This window comes from Elephantulus edwardii, unplaced genomic scaffold, assembly GCF_000299155.1.
Source record: "Elephantulus edwardii isolate Elephantulus edwardi_28Jun2011 unplaced genomic scaffold, EleEdw1.0 scaffold00212, whole genome shotgun sequence".
Taxonomy (NCBI): Eukaryota; Metazoa; Chordata; class Mammalia; order Macroscelidea; family Macroscelididae; genus Elephantulus; species Elephantulus edwardii.
In genome coordinates this window covers 3,968,172-3,986,751 of record NW_006399962.1, presented here as the reverse complement: position 1 = coordinate 3,986,751, position 18,580 = coordinate 3,968,172, and the positions used below count along the sequence as shown (strand labels likewise).

Below are 18,580 nucleotides of genomic sequence, written 5' to 3'. Positions count from 1 at the left end.
AAAAAAATATTAAAAAAAAGATGAAATAGTGGACAATTTTAATCTTTTATTCAACTATCATGATGTTGTCTACAGTGGTAAGATTTTTTTTCTTGATGTTGAGTTGCAATCCATACTGAAGAGTGCATTTTTTTTATCTTCTGTAGAAAGTGTTGCAAGTACCCCTCACTTTCAGGAAGTAAGGTTGTAGCATGTGCATAACACAGGTTATTGATGAGTTTTCCTCTACTCCTGATGCCACATTCTTCAGAGTTCAGCTTCTCAAATAATTTTCTCAGCATACAGACCGAATAAGTATGGATATAGAATACAACCGACTCACTCCCTTCTTAATTTTAAATTACGTAGTGCTTCCTTGCTTTGTTTGCACAACAGCCACTTGGTCTAGACATAGGTTTTGCATAAGCATAATTAAATGTGTTCTGGGATTCTCACTTTTCTCACTGTTAGCCATAATTTGTTATGATCCACACAATCAACTGTTTTTGTATAGTCAATAAGGCATAAACGGACATTCTTCTGGTATTCTTGACTTTCAGCGAGAATCCATCTGACATCAGCAATGCTTTTGTATCTGGTGGCATCCCTCATGCCACCAGCTCTTCCAAATCCTTCTTGAACTTCTGGAAGTTCTCTATCAATGTTCTAGTAGTTAGTTTTTGTTTTTTTTTTTCAAGTGAGATTTTAAGGAAAGTTTAGAGAGAACTTCAATTTCTATTCATTCATTGTTGTCCATTTTCCTCCCTGTCCACCCCAACTCCTCAGTTTGCTTTTCTCTTTGAAAAAAATTCTTTCATTGTTATACAATCCTTCCACCCTAGTCCATTTTACTATGCAGCTCTTATTCCAGACTGTTGTCATGCAAATAATACTAAATAATATATTTCTTTTAAGCAGTTCTATTCCTCATCTGTTTCAATGCAGTGGACATTATTTATCTCCTCTTTTCTTAGTTTACCCCTAACCCCAATGTCAGTCCTGTTTTATAACAGTGGCATTATGCAGTATTTGTCCTTTTGTGACTGAGATATTTCACTCAGCCTAATGTCTTTTAGGGTCACCCATTTTGTATAATACTTCATGAGTTGTTTTTCTGTGCTTCACAGTATTCCATTGTGTGCATATATTATAGCTTCTTTATCCATTCGTTTGTTGATGAGTACTTGGGTTGTTTCCAGCTCTTTGCTATTGAGAACAATGCAGCAATAAACATGGGTGTGGGTGGCAGTTTTGATTTCTTTAGGGTATATTCCCAGTAGTGGAATTGCTGGGTCAAGTGGTATTTTTATTTCCAACTTTTTGGGGAAGCGCCATACTGCCTTCCAGAGTGGTTGCACCATTTTACACTGCTACCAACAGTGAATAAGGGTTCCAGTTCCTCCAATACCTCACCAGCATCTGTTGTTTCTATACTCTTCGAGTAGTTTCTCAATGATTTTCAGCAGTATTTTCCTTGCATGTAATATTAACTATATTGTTCAATAATTTCCACATTCTAGTATTGCTTTCTAGGGAATGGGAACAAATACAGATCTCTTCCAGTCAGTCAGTCAGATAGCTGTCTTCCAAATTCCTGTCATAGACTGGTGCGCACATCCAGAGCTGCATCTGTTAATTGAAGCATGTCAATCTTTCTTCATTACCATTCACTTTTTTTTTTTTTACTATTGGCTCTTGTTCAATTGGCACTTTCTGAAATTTTCAGTGTCAGTCAATCTCATGGGATTCCATGGGTCAGTCCATGGGTTATTCAATACTTTTTCCAACACCACAACTCAAAGGCATCAGATACACAGCAAGTAATGGAAAAGCCAGTAGTTTAAATAAGGTGAACCTTCAAACTGGTATCATTTCTCCTTAGCACTTTGACTACGTCCTTGATAGCACATTTTCCCAATGCAATGTGTCTTTTGATTTTTTTGACTGCTGGTACAAAGACTGTTGACTATAGATCCACACAAGAGGAAACTGTTGACAACTTCAATCTCTTCTCCATTTAGCATGAGTGTTGCCTACTCGCCTAGAAGTGAGGAGTTTTGTTTTCTTGATGGTGAGATACAATTCTTATTGCAGACTGTAGTCTTCGATCTTCTGCAAGTAGGCATTTCAGTTATTCTTCACCTTCTGCAAGCAAGGTTGAGCCATTTTCACAATGCAGGTTGTTGATGAATCTTCTGATCCTGATAACACATTCCCTGTCAAGTCAACTATGAATCATAGTTACCATATGAACATCAGGTCTGAACCTTGTCCTATCTTGCACCATCCTCTCAATCTTTGTCTTGCTTAAGCTTATTGTGACAGTCACTGCATCAATTGTTAATTGTTAATCTTGTTGAGGGTGGCCTTCCTCTCTTTTGTTAACCTTTCCCAGCATGATGTCTCTCTTGCTAAGGAGTGATTTCTCCTTAAAATATGTCCAAAGTGAGACAAAGTTTCACCATCCTTGCCTCTAAGGAGCAATCTGGTTATATCTGAAGGCAGATTTGTTCTTCAACAGTCCATGGTATATATTCAAAACCTTTTGTCAACATTACAATTCAAAGGTACCTGTCTTCCTTATTTAGTGTCCAAATTTCAGATGCAGAGGATGTAACTGAAAAAAACCAAAGTTTGGATCAGACACACCTTAGTCTTTAAACTGACATGCTTGCTCTCTAGAACTCTGGATAGGCACCTGACAGCAGATTTCCTTAGTACAATACATCTTTTTATTTCATATCTGCTACTACCGTGGGTGTTGATTGTGGATCCAAGTAAAATTAAATCCTTGATAACTTAAAATTTTCTCCATCTATCATGATGTTGCCTACTGGTTCAGTGATGAGGATTTTCTTTTCTATTTTTTATTGGTATGCATACAAAATTCATATACATTGTGTTTTGTTTCATGTAAATAATCTTTAAGAGCCCAGATTCTTGAATTTAACTTTCTTCCTCATGTAATCTGTGAAGCAGTTTTTTTTGATCAATAGTCCAAGCATCAGTTTTTATATTTTTCTATTTACACAATTCCTTTAGTGTTCTTCTAAAATCTCATAGCTTTAAATATCATCCAAACATCCAGTTATTATGGAAACCTCATATGTGTCAGAGTTAATTATGCTACTCTCAATTTTCAATGGTTGCGCTTTAAAAAAAATTATTGTGATTTTAACAAAAGTTTACAAAAAAGTTGAATTTTCAGTCATTGTTGTACAGTTTCCTTCTTCCACATCCCTTGCCCCAGTTAATGTTTTAAAAAATTTTTAATTTTTTGTTGTACATTTTCTCTCCTCATTCTCTTCCCCCCTTCTCCAGCCCACCCAATAATGGACCCCTTATTCCAGATTGTTGTCATACGCATAAGGCCTTCTTATATATTCCTCTCAGATAGTTCTTCCTCTCATCTGTTCTACTGCAGTTTTTGTTACATATCCACTCTTTTTCCATTCTCTCCCCGTCCAAATGCTGTCTGTCCTATTTTATAACAGCACTGTTAGGCAGTATTTGTCCTTTTGTGACTGAGATATTTCACTCAGCATAATGTTCTCCAGGCTCTCCCATGTTGTGTAATGCTTTATGAGTTCACTGTTTTCAATTCTACATAATATTTCATTGTGTGAAGTTACCATAGTTTTTTATCCATTCATTTTTTTGTTGGGCATTTGGGTTGCTTCCGTCACTTTGTTATTGTGAACAACGCAGCAAATAAACATGGGTATGCACAACGGTTGCTTTTTTTCCCTCTTTTGCTTTTAATGAAACAGATTGTCAGGCTTTTCTTGTAAGGCATCTCTGAGAAGACTAGAACCACTATCTTTTCAGTTAACAGTCAAAGCGCTAATCATATGCACTACATAGGAACTCTAATTGTTGATGCTATGGAATTCTTTAGACTCAGTGACTCTAATGTACAAGAAAATGAAACACTGCTCAGTCTTGTTCCATCCTCAATATTGTTGTTAGGTTTGAGCCCATTGTTGCAATCACTGTGTCAATCATCTCACTGAAGTTCTTACTCTTTTTTTACAAAAAAATGGCTCAAAATGGCTGCTGTGCTTGTGTCCATTTTTACAGCCATTGTGTCAATACATCTTATTAGATCTCCTTTACCAAGCATGATACCCTTCTCCAAGGACAGGCCTCTCCTGATGACATACCAACGGGAGATGAAGTTTTGCTATTTCACTTTTAAGTAACATTCTAGTTGCCCTTCTACCAAGCCAGACTTGATTGTTCTTTTGGCAGTCCTTTGAATTGTCAATATTCTTTAACTGCACCATAATACAAGGCCATCAATTCTTTGTTTTTCCTTATTAATTGTCTAGCTTTCACATACATATTAGATGATTAAAAATATGATAGTTTGGACTAGGTATACATTAGTCCTCCATGTGACTTCTTTTCTCTGTAGCACTTCAAGCAGGTAGTTAGCAGCAGATTTGCCCAATGCAAACTGTAATGTATTTTCTTGACTGCTATTTCCATAGGTTTTAAGAGGATTTTTTTTATTTTTAAAAATTTTTTTGTAAACCCTTTTTAAAAATTTTATTAGTGTGTGTGTGTGTGTGTGTGTGTGTGTGTGTGTGTGTACCATCAAATCAGATCTGACTGGTAGAGGAGGAGACTGCCCCTCCTTCTCCAGCAAAGCATCTGGTGGATTTGAACTGTGCGCCTCTGAGATTGCAGTGCAGCTTTTTGCCACTAGAGGACTTTTTTTTTTTTATGCTGAGATGTAATTCATATTGAAGTCTGTAATCCAATCTTCCACAGTAAGAGTTTCAAATCTTCTTCACTTTCTGCAAGCAAAGTTGTGTCATCTGCATAATGTAGGTCTTCCTCCAATCCTGATGCCACAATTATTCTTTATAGACCACAGTTTCCTAAATTATTTGCTCCGCATACAGACTGAATAGACATGGAGAAAGTATACTGATTAAACAGAATACTGAAAGTATTCTGATGCACACATTTTCTGATTATATGCAGTATTCTCTTGTTCTGTCTGGACAACTGCTTCTTGGTCTATGTAAAGGTTTCTCATGAACACAATTAAGTGCTCTGGGAGTCCCATTCTTCTCAAGTTTAGCCATAATCTATTATGATCCACACAGTCAAATGCTTTTACATAGTCAAAAAAACATCGATAGACATCCTTCTGGTATTCTCTGCTTTCAGTAGAGATCTTTCTGACATCAGTAATGAAATTCGGAGTGTGTTCTCCCCTTAAGGTTTTCTCTCTTTAGATCCTTGTACATTTCATTATAATTCCTTTTTTTGTGTTCTGGAGCTGTTCTTTGTAATATGTTCAATTCTTTTATGTCATCATTTCTAACTTTCACTTTAGTTTCTCTATGTTCTTGAGACAAGTTTCAGAATCTCCTCTAATTCTGGGCCAACCGGGGGCCTTCCTTCCTTCCGCCTGCCTGCCTGCCTTCCTCCTCCCTCCCTCCCTGCCTTCCTTTTTTCCTCCCTCTCTCCCTCCCTTCCTTCTTTCCTTCCCTTTTTAAGCACCTTTTGCTTTCTTTCTGTATGATATCCTTAATGGCATCCCAGAACATATTTAGTCTTAGTGTTTAATGGAGCAAATCTACTACAAACTCAAACAGAATATAATCAATGCAGTATTTTGGCTCTCCTGGACTTGCTTTCATTTTCTGTGGCTTCAATTTGAACTTGCATGGGAGCAGTTGATGGTCTGTCCCATAGGCATTTCCTGGTCTTGTTCTGATATTCTTTACTGTCTCTTTCCACAAGTATAGCTGTTTGATTACTGCGCATTCCATCAGATGAGGTCCATGTGGTATAGTCACCATTTATTATTTTTAAAAAGGTTGCTGTTGTTGTTATGTGCCATCGAGTTGCTTGTGACTCATAGTGAACCCTATGTACAACAGCCCTATACCTTGCTCTATCCTGTGCCAATCTTACTGTCTCTTACACAACTACCTTCATTACTCCAGTCACTGAATTAATCCATCTCATCCAGGGTCTTCCTCTCCTGTGCCATCCCTCTGTCCCTCCTTGCAATATGTCCAAAGTATGTCAGATGAAGCCTCAGAATCCTTGCCTCCAAGGTGTAGCTTTCTCTTAGCTGTTCATGGTACATTCAACACTCTTCTCCAGTACCACGGCTCAAAGGCATCAATTCTCCTTCTATCATCCCTAGTCATTGTCCAGCTTTCTGATGCATAGCAAGTAATTGCAAAGACTATTGCCAAAGAATCAGGTACACCTTAGTTTCCAGACTGACATCATTGCTCTTCAGTACTTTGGCAAGGTCTCTGACAGCAGGCTTTCCCAATGCAATTTGTCTTTTAATTTCCTGGCTGTTGGTACCAAGAGCGTTGACAGTGGAGCCAAGCAAACTGAAGCCGCTACTGATCTTAAAAATTCATATGATGTGATTCTGGTCTCATTCCTATTACCAAGACCATATTTTCCAATTACCAATCTTTTTTTTTTGTTTTCAACTTTAATTCCAACAACCAGTTATTATTAATGCATCTTGATTGCATCTCTGATCAATTTCAGATTGCAGAAAGTCTCAGTTTCTTCCTTTAGACTTTAGTGGGAAGCATGTGAATTTGAATAATTTTCACATTAACGGATTTTCCATGTATGAATATGAATATTATTGCATCACTGACAGCACTGTACTTGGGGAAAGATCTTGAAGTATTATATAGCCTTAAGATCTTGATCTATTATATAGCCATTAAGGATCTCATGGGAAAACATTACCATGTAACTGTTAAGATTTTTTAAAAAATATCAAGAGACTCAATTTTTGCTAATAATATTACAGTAAGTATACTGAGTAGAAAAATACAATATAGTTAAAAAACCCCACATTTCTCAGGTAATTAAAAGGGAAGGAGAAAACAGACTGTGAGCTAACCCATCATTCCCCTGTGGGCTTCATGAGGAGTAAGGACGAGACTGAGACTGCAGAATGTAGCTGCAGACAGTGAGGGGAGCTGGGGTTGTTCTGAGAGACAGACACTGAGGTAAATGCTATCTCTTGAAGTATATAGAATATTACCATTTACTAAGCCTTGGGAGGTAGCTCCCTAGGGCTGAGATGAGCTTGGGGAGTGCAAGGTGTCTCTTACCACTTCTCCAGTTTTTCTAATCTCTGTCTCAACACGGTTTCTGCCTCAGTGCGGGCATTTTTTGGCTGGACTTGCCGCTCTTCTGATTTTTCTTCTGATCTTTGATCCCCAGGGTCTCCAATACACGTATTCTGTTCCTGGACTTTCTCTTCTGATTTCTGGCACACGGGGGCTCCAATGCAGGCTTTTTGTTGTTGGACTTTCCACTCCTCTAACTTCGGCAGCAGTAGGTCAACTAGGGTAGTTAATCGGCCCAGTAGTGCTTTGGAGGCATCCAGCACCTCCTAGGAAAGAGACAGTGAGCACTGGGCACTGGGCACTTCTCATCATCTCCCTCCACCACCCAACCTGGGGGAAGGGGCCAGACCTTCCACATCCCTCATTTTCCCAGTGCCTTTCTGCCCATGCCCTCCATCCCTAAACTCCCACCTTCCTCTTTCTGTCCAATTCATTGGCAGTTTCTTGCAGACGCTGCTGTTGTCTGGCTAGATGAGGGTCCATAGAAGTTGTCTTCCCTGGAAGGCAGGAAAAAAACAGAATAGTGCTCAGGTCCAGGGTGCAGAACCCTCTCCTTCCTGACTAGGGTCTCCTTCAGCTCAGCCAGAGTTAGAAACTCTGGAGGGAAATAATGGGAAACCCAACAAAATACAGGTACTTCTAGGCTTGGGCCAGAAGTCCACTACGTCAGTTTCCATATATCTCACATATATCTCCTCCAAAACTTACGAATAATCCCCATTCCCTGCCACAAACCCTGGCAGTTCTAGAACTGCATGGAAGTTAGACTGTAGTTAGTAAGTTCCCAAAGCTTTTTCCTTCTGTTCTCATCCACTCTTGGTCTCCCAGCAGGAATCCATCTTTTTCCACCACCCAATGTGCTTCCTACCTGAGGCCTGGGTCTTATATCTGAACCAGAAGACATCCTGCTGGTCTTTCAATTGACTGATGGACTTCACTAGTTTCTGTAGAGGGGAAAGGATCCAGATGAAGTTGTTTCTGTGGGAGGAAGCGGGGCTGAGCTCCACTCATCTTGATTCTTGCCTTATCTACCAACCTCCATCATAGCCCTTAATTCCAGGATCCGCGATTCAATCTCATTCTGCTGGCTCTCCACAGGTGCATCGAGGGATGGCTCTCTTTGGTCCTGAAATAGGGGCTCTCAGAACATTTCAGGGAGCTCTGGTGGCATACACTACAGGAAGACATGCTGCCAATCCAAAGGCAGTACCTCTTTGGTGGTTAGAAAATGCACCAGCAGCTCAGTGAGAGAAAGACAGGGAACCTCCTCCCTTCCAATTTATAGCCTCTGAAAACCCAATGGAGGGTCAGCTATGAATCAGTCCCAACTTCATGGCAATGAAACTGAGAACATTTTGGAGTTTCTAGGTGACACAAGGAGGTCTGGTGGTACATGCATAATGTATTGAGCTGTTAACTGAAAGGTCAGTGGTTTCAAATCCATTGGCCCTCCACCAGTAGAAAGATAGGTATTCTTCTCCTATAAAGATTTACAGACTCAAAAATCTGATGGAGGGTCACTATCAGTTGGAACCAATTAAATGGCAATGAGTTTGGTGTTTTTGTTTGTGAGGTACAAAAGGTTAAGAGACCTATTACTAATTAAAAGGTTGGTACTTTGAACCCACCCAGAGGTATCCTGGAAGACAGATTGCGTGATCTGCTTCTAAAGGATCAAAACCTTGAAAACTCTATGTAGTGGAGTTTGTTTTTTTTTTACATCTTTATGTAAATGGGGTTGCCCTGAATCTGAAGTGACTCCTTAGCAACTGTGTGTGTTTGTTTGTTTTAGTATTATTTCAGATCTGATTGTTCATCTTTAAATTCAGGGCCTGAAATTACACTGTACGATGTGGAAGGACTCTGTCCTGAGACAAATTCCTTTAGATTTCCCATGGAACCTTTCTACTCCAAGAGCTCATAATATCACCACCAAACTCTTCTCACCAACTGAGCCTTCTGAGCATTGGAGAGAATCCTTTTTTCTTCCAGAAGGAGATTAAAGAGCATCTCAGTCAAACCTGTTGGGCCCTTGGGAAATGCCTAAAGTAGGATAACAGAAAGGGTTGATCCAACTCAGCTCCCCTCAATGACCTATCACCCTAGACTCTACCAATGTCCCCAGGACATCCCCTTTCCCTCAGAGTCTTAGATCTTTCCTCTTTCACCACTGGGTCCCTCATGCCCCGGCCCCCTCCCAATAATATCACCTAGACATGTGCCTCTCTCTTCTCTGCCAATGATCCCCAAGTCTTAACTCTGCCCTTTCCCCTAACCTGTTTCCCTTCCTTTGTACCTCCAGGTTCTCTTCCATATCCCAGCCCTGCCCTGTTATTCGAGCTATGCCAAATACCAGAATGTCCCGAGCAAATTTTCGCATGTTGTGCTGTAGCAACAAGTAGTTAGGGTCCTGACTGTAAAAGCCACAGTCATAGTTCAGCTGGTCCAAGAAATGGAAGAAGAGCATTTTAGCCTTGGAATCATCCTTGCCCAGAGCAGCTTCCTTCCTGTGGTCGAGGAAGAATGAAGATTAAGGTTTCTGCAAATCTACTGGTGTCCTTAGGCCTCTCAACCCCTTTTTGCTCTTACTGTCACCAGGGTCCTGGGTACTCAGAAGAGCAAACTACCTTTCTTAACTAACACCCCAATTTCCTGAAGGCCTCACCAGTTCTGATCTTCAATCCAGGCAGCCAAGTGCTGTCGAATGTCCATTGGCAAGGGGGTATTTGAGTAGAGCTGGTGCAGCTGATCCTGAAATGGGCTGTCAAGATTCTGCAGCATTTCCCACTGTGCCATTTGGAAAATGAATCTAAAAGATGAGCATTTCCAATTGGAAAAGTCAATGGATAAATAATCTGCAGTCTCATAACTGTTTATTACCAGTTAACATAATTGTTTATTACCAATTAAAAAACTGTTACTTACAAGAAATACCACCTACTCTCCATTAGAATGGCAATGATTGGAAAAAAAAAGTGAAAAACAATGGATGTCGTCAAGGTTGTGGAAATTTTGGAACCCTCATCCATTGGTGGTTGGAAAGCAAGGTGATACAGTCACTGAGGAAAACAGTTTGTGATTCTTAAAAGAGTTGAACATAAAACCACCCTCTAGTAAAGCAATCTCAATCCTAAATATATTCCCAAAGAAGGGCATCAGCAACAGAGATGTCTGTATACCAAGGTTCATGGCAGCACTACTCATCATAGTCAAGAGGTGGAAAAAACCAAAATGGCTGTTAACAGAAATAAACAAAAAGGGAGCTCTGACGGCCTAGTGGCAAAAGCTGTGCTGTAATACCGAAGGCACACATGGTTTGAATCCACCAGATGCTCTGCTGTAGGAGGAGGGGTAATCTCCTCCTTTGCCAGTCAGATCAGATTCAATGGTACAGAACAAGAAAAAGAGAAACAATAATAAAACCTCAGAAATAAACAAAAAGTGATCTATACACATAATGGACTACTACGCATTCACAAAGAGAAACAAAGTCCTTTCCATGCCACATACATGGATTTGAAAACATCATGCTGAGTGAAATAAATCTGTCACAAAAGACAAATGTAAAAACAACTATGAGATATCATCTCACCCCAGTAAAAATAGCAAAGTTCAAAAGAGCAGCAAACAATAAATGATGGCGAGACTGTGGAGAGATTGGAACCCTTATTCACTGCTGGTGGGAGTGTAAAGTGGTGCAACCACTACGGAAAGTGGTTTGGCACTTTCTCAAAAAGTTGGAAACAGAAATACCATTGGACTCAGAAATTCCACTACTAGGAATACACCCTAAAGAAACCAGAACCAGCATCCAAACAGGTATATGCACATCCATGTTTACTGCTGCATTGTTTACAACAACCGAGATGGAAGCACCGCAACAAATGAACAGATAGAAAATCTATTCTATCCACCACTGAAAAACAATGGACTCATAAAACATTATACAACATGAGGGACCATGGAGGACCTCATGTTGAGTGAAAGATCTCAGTCACAAAAGGACAAATACTACATAGCACCACTGTTACAAAGCAGGTCGGACAAGGGAGGTTGTGAGGCAAATCGGATAAGAGTGGATAAATAATGATCATCACATTGGAACAGATGAAGGGAAGAACTGTTTAAAAGGAATATGTGATTAGACATTATACATACAACAACAGCCCAGAATAAGAGGTACCTCATTGAATAGAGGACTGGGGATGGGGAGCTAGGTAACTGTACAACAATGAGTGAATTTTAAAAAGTGAACTGGTCGAGGGAGAAAGAGGAGAGAGGGGGTAGAATATGCAACAATGAATGAATGAAAATCTAACTTTTCTGCAAACTTTTGTTAAAATCACAATTAAAAGAAAACTTTATGATCTCATTTATATTAAATAAGCAAATACACAGGAACCAAAGATTATGAGTGATTATTAGAGATGGGAGCAGAGTGAAGAGGGACTTGGTTTTGCTTAGGAGGCACTGAGTTTTATGTTGATGATGATGATGATGGAATAATTTGGAAAAGGATCAAATTCACAAAACTAAAACTCACTCCCATTATGTTGTTTCCAAAATATAGTGACCGTCCATCAGGTTTCTGAGGTTATAAATCTTCATGGGAAGAGACTGCCCATCTTTCTCCCTCAGAACCACTGTTGGATTTGAACCCCTAGAGAAGCACAGCCTTTGGGTTACTTGGTTAACAGCACAACTCACTGTGTGCTACACCACCAGGCTCCCTTCGGAAAAGGCCAGCAGTGAGAAGAGCTGCACAACTTAAAAAATGTAATCAATATTACTGAATGACACACACAAAACTACTGATATAATGGATGTTTTATTATAGGTATTTCAATTTTACAAGTAATACATGAGTCTACTATCCTTGAAAAAAAAAATAAAATTAAAGTCTATGTCAATCCTATCCCTAATCTTTGTTCCTCCACCTCTGGAGAAGACATCACTACTAGAATTTGATGTGTATTCTTCCAGAGAGCATAGAACAGCTCCATAATGTATTTTAATTTCCTTAGTAATTTTCAAACACATACCAGAGTGACTTGTACAATCTCACATACCTATCTCCTGGTTTCAGTACATACTAATGCAATTTCCACAACGTTTATTTCATTTATCATCTCCCTCAAATTAATTTCTTTTACATCATTGCATGTATATATTTTTTGGTCTTAATTATTCATTACAGCACGATCTCTGTTAATATCAAGGTTTTTATAAAAGGGTTAGATCTCCTAAGAAATAAGGTAAGTCCACCCTATAAATAGCTCTTCATGCAGGAAAAATGTATTTCTTTCTAGATGTCGTTAAACAAGGGGTCACTCAGTTCCCAAGACTGTTACTGACTCTATTTTAATGCACCTTTCTGTCTCTCCTCTCCACCATGACCAGAGCATTATTCTTACTCAAACTACCTAAAATGTCAACAATTATGGCAAAAATATGTATACAACACAACTTGTGTCAACTCATTTTTTATACATACAAGTCAGCGATTATTTTCCATATCTGTTATCAAAATATTCATCACCGTTAACAGACACTCAATGCTTGTTCAACAATGATCTGCCCCGTTCCCTCTCCTTTCTAACCCTTCGTAACCACAATAAACTTCTGGTCTCTATATATCTATCTACCTTTGCTATTTCAAAGAAGTGATCATAGTTTAATGACTCACTTCACTAAGCATAATGTTTTCAAACCTGATTCTCAATGTGGGTTATCAACATGGTGAATAAACCAGAAATTTTACTCCAACAGGATTTTTTTCCCTGTTGCCAGTCTGAATCTGGCATCTTCCCCTGTCAAGCGCCATCTAATGTCTGTTTGAGGAATTGAAATTTATTTTTGTTACATCCAGGGCCAAATAACGGAGTAAAACAAATACATCTGTGTCTTAGAAAGTCACATGACTTTATTATGAAGCAAAGAAAATGTTTTCGATGAGATTCTCTTCCACCAAAATTAATGTGCTACCAGTCTATCTCTGGGAAGTAGATACACGGAAGCAGAAGGAGAGGGAAGGAGTAAGCGTTTTTAGTTATAATTGTAACCCTTTTACTAGTGCTTGACTTTTTTCCTGTAAGAATTAGATTGTGGTACAATATATGTAACAAAAAAATTTGTCATTTTAACAACATTTCCATCCCCTAAGTGCTTGACTTTTAAAACTATGTATCTGCATGCTTTTAAGAGACAAAAAGCAAGGAGTTTCAGTTCTTGAGGAAATAATTAGCTGATATAAGAGAAGGGCAGACAGCAAACTCTGAGATTCAAAAAATAAGGAAACTTGGTTTCATCTGGAAGACACCCAGACTGTAACACTTTATGATCTGTCCCACACATTTGTGCTCAGTAAGATTAACTAAAAAGAACCGAACTGGCATAGTCCACGGGAAAGTTGTGCTGCTAACCCAAAGGCTGTGCCTATCTAAAGGTTCGAATCTGGGCCCTCGCCTTCCGTGCAATTTACAGCCTCGGAAAACCTGCTGCAGAGTCAGCTATGAAATTGCTTCCTTCCGACAATAAAAGCAGTTTGTTTTTAAGCAAATCGCTTGACACAGCTGTGTCTTACATCCTTTACGTAACAAAAGAAGTTGTACCTAACTTTGTACAAATTCTTCTGGGAGGGGGGATGTGCGAAGAAAAAAAGTAATGCAGATAAAATAACAACAATAATAATAATGCAGTCCTAAGGCTGAGACACTGCAGTGGGATTTTGGATGGGGGCGCTAGGTTTTGGGGGATGGACGAGAAGGGGCAATAGAGGACCAATCAGGAGACGGCTCCCATTCTGGGGACAGAGCTGCCGCCTTCAGGGTGTAACCTCTAGGGCCTGTCTCACTTCTCAGGGAAGAACCCGTGCCCCCATCTCGGCGCGCTGTCAAAGCGTGTACCTGGTTGGGGTCGCAGCCCCTCGTCCCTTTCAGTGGTTCTAGCAGCGGCTTTTGGCACCCAGCGGCTTCTCCGACCCAGAGGTTGGAATGGGGAGCTCTAGCCCCGCCCTAGGTTTCGGAACGCCCCTTTCTTAGTGAGCTACTGTGGGCGGCTGAACCGCGAAGCCCAATCAGAATCTCTGACCGCGGCTGCCACTCAATCACGTTCAGCCCCAACTTCTCTGTACTGAGAGCTCATTGGTGCCATCATAATGCCAACTTCTCAGTGGGGCGGGACAAACAGAGGCGAAACCACACCTTCAAATGCAACGATTGGTTAAAAACCTCATGTACGCCCCTCCCCTCCCCGGGGAATAGCCTGTCTACGCTGTAGCAGCTGATTTCGGAGAAGCTGCTCATTATAGCTCAGGAAGCGAGACTGAACACGGGCGATGAGGCTTCGATAGGAAGACCTGGGACCGGAATTTCAACACTTAGGGACCGGAAGAGGAGGGCTGAAGTAATAAAAATGATAATAACAGCTGTTTATTAACGATACTGTGCTAAGCACGTAGGTTCATTGTACTGATTTTCAGCGGACCTGAGAACTGTTCTTGTAGGATGAAGTTCCTTCTCTGTGATCACAGAGGCATTGATAGACAAGTGGAACTTAAATTCAAAACCACGTTCCCAGGGAGCTCTGGTGGCCTAGTGGCAAGAAGTTGCACTGTAATCCCAGAGGTACACCGTTAAAATCCACCAGGTGCTCTGCTGGAGAAGGTGGGGCAATCTCTTCCTGTACCAGTCAGATTCCATTTGACGGGACACACACACAAATAATAATAAGATAAATTTTTTTTTAAAAAAAAACCCAAATCCTCCCAAACCAAGGCTTGGGTTTCCCCCCCACCCCTTTCTTTTCTTGTTGTGTACCGTTGAATTAAATTCGACTGGCACAGCAGGAGATTGCCCCTCCTTCTTCAGCCGAGCATCTGGTGGATTCAAACCACACACCTTCTGGATTGCAGTGCAGCTTCTTGCCACTAGGCCACCAGAGCTTCTTCAAAACCAAATTTTTAAATGCTTACCAGTTACAACACTACCTGCCTCCTGAATAATAAGATTAAGATTTGGAATTTAAACACACACATATACATATTGTCAGAATATTAGATTTATTCCTTATGTTTGTTATTGTGTATCGTCAGCTCCACTTTTTCTTACAGCAACCCCATGTGAAAAGTAAAACCTCAGCAAAGGGTTTCCTTGGCTGTAATCTTTATGGGAGCAGATTACCCGGTCTTTTTCACACCGAACTACCAACCTTTCAGTCAGCAGCCAAGCACTTAACCCTTGGACTGCCTTTCTTCTTTGTTTATCACGCACTTTTTATAGCATACGACTTTCAGGCTCTGGGTCCGAGTAATGCGTCTTGAGTGGAACCCACCACTTAGAAAAAATTGAACTTCCCAACTTGGACACCGCTGAAACCGCATTAGTCTCCTCCAGGTCTCTCACGTCTGTACTGTTCACTTTCTCATTGGTCTCTAGCAGAGAAATATTTGTCTCTTTCTCAAAGTAATTCTGGATCAACTGCTCAATCCCAGCTTTTACTGCAGGCTTAAGTGCAGAGCTGATCAACAGTCCTGTAGGGGTCCCTGACAGCCCTGCCATGGTCATCAGAAGGTCATAGCCTAGATCTATGGCTCCATCTTGGCCTCGGTTCTTGGCCGTATCCAAGCAGTTTTGAGAAGCATAGTACAAAGCGGTGCCCAAGTTGTAGAAGGTTCCTACTGTTGGCAACAAGCGAAGTACACGGTGCACATTCTGCTCTTGCTTCTGTTCACAATCTGCAGTCTGGAAGGACCGTCTAGTTCTTTCTGGGCCTGGCAGCTCCCTGGCTAGGAGCTGCAGAGCAAAGGGTTGGACATCTGCTGATGCTTCCTTCTGTGTTCTTCTGTCTTTCAAGAGCTCGTGAAGATGGTGGATGAGGAGCTGTGTGGCTTTCACACCTCCCAGGCGATAGAGCTCTCGCTCCACAGTCCAAGCATAATCCTGGCAGCCAGCCTTTTCAAGGGCATTCCTCAATGCCAGGCCTACTAGGAACCTGGGCAGAAGGCCCATGTTGGTGAAGCCGGGCAGGGACTTTGGGAGCAGAGACTGGCAGAGCATGAAGTCTGAGGAGGGTAGCTGGGATTCCAGGGATGGAAGGTGTTGCGGGACCTTTGTGGGAGTTTCCTGCAAAATTGCCTCCACAGGGTACAGAAGGAAGTAGCAAAGAAGCAGTATACTCTGCATCATGATGGGTCTGATACCACCCATGTCTGGAACAGAGTATGCTAGAGTGGAAAGAAACCCAAAGGACACAAAACATTTCCATAAGTAATGTGGTCTCAAAGGAGCCCAGGACTTAAAAGACATTATTATCATCTATCAACTCCAAGCTTCCCTTTTTTAAAAGTAAAGGCCTAGGTAATGAGAAATGGGACCCAATTGTTCTCACCTGACCTCTTCCATTTTCAGGTTACCAGGGGCTTCCTCCGCTTTTTTACCCATGTATAAACGAACACCCACTGCTATCAAGTCAGTTCTGACTCACGGCAAACCCGTGTTAGAGTAGACCTGTGCTCCATACAATTTTCTTGGCTATGATTTTTATGGAAACAGATTGATAGGCCTTTCTTTCATGGTCCCACAAGGTGGGTTTGAACCACCAAACTTTAGGTTAGTAATCACATGTGAGCCGTTTGCTCTCCTCAGAGACCACCCACTTATGGGAGCCCCAGGTTAGTTACCACACAATCCAGTCGCTGAGAAGTGAGCCTGCCTTGGTAGGACTGGTTGCTTCTTAGTCTCCTGCCCAGTTGTCTCTGCCTGGGAAGAAGAAAAGTATTTCTTTCTGCTATGATCAGTAAGGGATTTTAATCTCTGCAAATATTTGCCCTTGCTCAATCACTGTCCTCTTGTTACTCATCCTCAGTACTGAAAACCTTATCCTTTGGCATGTCCATGAGACAGATCCACTTTAGCTCATAACAGGAGCTAAAGGAGACCCAAAGTCAGGAGAGAGTATATATGATTCTGTTATTTTTCTTTTCACCTTAAGGCTTGAATAAAAAAGCTATAGAATCTATTTGGGGAATTTAGAAAACACAGGATAGATAAATGATAAGGTTAATATATCTCACATGACTAAAAACCAGTTGCTGTTGTGTAATCTCTCAGAGAAATTCCAGCTATGCCAGAACAGAACTGTTTCACAGGTTTATATTTATTAAAGAAAATCTGGTTGCTTAGTGGTAAGAAGTTGTGTTGTCAACTCAAAGGCACATAGTTCGAATTCACTAGCTGCTCCATGGGAGAAAGATAGACAGTTTCCTCCTGTGGGATTTACAGTCTCTGAAAACCCACTGGAAGGTCTACTAAGAGTGGTTCTGACTCAGTGGTACCTAACAACTATGTAATGGGCATAAGGGAGCTCTGGTAACCTAGTGGCAAGATGCTGTGCTGCAGTCTCGAAGGCACGTGGTTCAAGGCCACCAGCTGTTCTGCAGGAGAAGGATGGGCAGTCTCTTCTGGTACAATTAACTGCCTCTGAAAACCCACTGGAGGGTCAACTATGGGTTAGTTCCAACTCTACAGTACACAACAACATCTAGATATATGTATGTGTGTATATATTATATATATATATTTTAAAGTAGCTCACCAGGCCTTACTGTATAGGTGCCTCTGTATCGATTTCAACTTCCAGCTCTCTTAACATTTGCACCACCCAGGGTTTCTGCCTGTCATGATTAATACATAGTAATTGCACAATATTTAATGACTTAAAGCATGAAAAAAAGGAAGGAGAAAATAGGATAAGAAATAGGGGCTGAGACCTTCTAGGAGGAAAAGGACAAGACTAATACAGGTTACATGGGTCTTTTAACATTAGGATGAATTGAAGAGATACCTCTAAGAAGGCTCTATCATGTCTAACTACTTAATCTGTCTTGTTTCTCAATATAGACCTGAGGAAGGAGATTTATCACCTAGAGGGCATTATGTATCTGAAATAAGCCTCGACAAACTCCTGACTCTACTCTTGTAAAGTTCTTCAGTATAGCTGTTGTTGTGCACCATTGAGTTGGAACAGACCTACAGCTGACTCTCTAGCCGGTTTTCAGAGGCAGGTAATCACATGGGAGGAGATTGCCCATCCTTCTCCTGTGGAGCAGCTGGTGGACTGCCTGCCTTTGGGATTGCAGCACAGCTGCTTACCACATTTATTTTAAAATTTATGTCTCATCATCTATACACACTAAAGAGTGCTTTCCCACCACCACACATGTGGCACATTTACTTTTAAAAAAAAATTTAAATTTATTATTAATTTCAGTAAAAATTTACAGAGGCTTTGGATTTCCATTCATTCATTGTTGTACATTTCTCCCCTCCCAACCCTCTGCCCCTGGAACACTACCCTCTTGGAAAAGTAAAAGAAAAATTCTTTCATTGTTTTACAAACTCTCCCCCAAGTCCACTCCACCATGTAGCCTTCGCTCTAGACTCCTGTCATGACAAAAATACCTAATC

At 40.7% G+C, this 18,580-nt stretch overlaps 2 protein-coding genes across 2 annotated transcripts in view; both read right to left on the bottom strand.

The window, feature by feature from the left end:
* STAT2 (signal transducer and activator of transcription 2, 113kDa) overlaps nucleotides 1–9,911 on the bottom strand; it is a 21,428-nt gene extending 11,517 nt beyond the window's left edge. The window contains exons 1-8 of the mRNA XM_006897681.1: nucleotides 9,781–9,911; nucleotides 9,469–9,622; nucleotides 9,063–9,158; nucleotides 8,152–8,241; nucleotides 7,984–8,059; nucleotides 7,527–7,612; nucleotides 7,263–7,381; nucleotides 7,098–7,124 (exon numbers count right to left, since the gene is read on the bottom strand). Of these exons, the coding sequence (XP_006897743.1) occupies nucleotides 7,098–7,124; nucleotides 7,263–7,381; nucleotides 7,527–7,612; nucleotides 7,984–8,059; nucleotides 8,152–8,241; nucleotides 9,063–9,158; nucleotides 9,469–9,622; nucleotides 9,781–9,911 (779 nt within the window). The remainder of the gene's footprint in view (nucleotides 1–7,097; nucleotides 7,125–7,262; nucleotides 7,382–7,526; nucleotides 7,613–7,983; nucleotides 8,060–8,151; nucleotides 8,242–9,062; nucleotides 9,159–9,468; nucleotides 9,623–9,780) is intronic.
* A 5,477-nt stretch (nucleotides 9,912–15,388) lies between these two features.
* LOC102846331 (apolipoprotein F-like) lies at nucleotides 15,389–16,330 on the bottom strand. Its single transcript, XM_006897680.1, has one exon. The coding sequence runs from the start codon at nucleotides 16,319–16,321 to the stop codon at nucleotides 15,389–15,391; it is 933 nt and encodes a 310-aa protein (XP_006897742.1). The 5' UTR covers nucleotides 16,322–16,330.
* Between the last annotated feature and the right edge of the window lie 2,250 nt (nucleotides 16,331–18,580).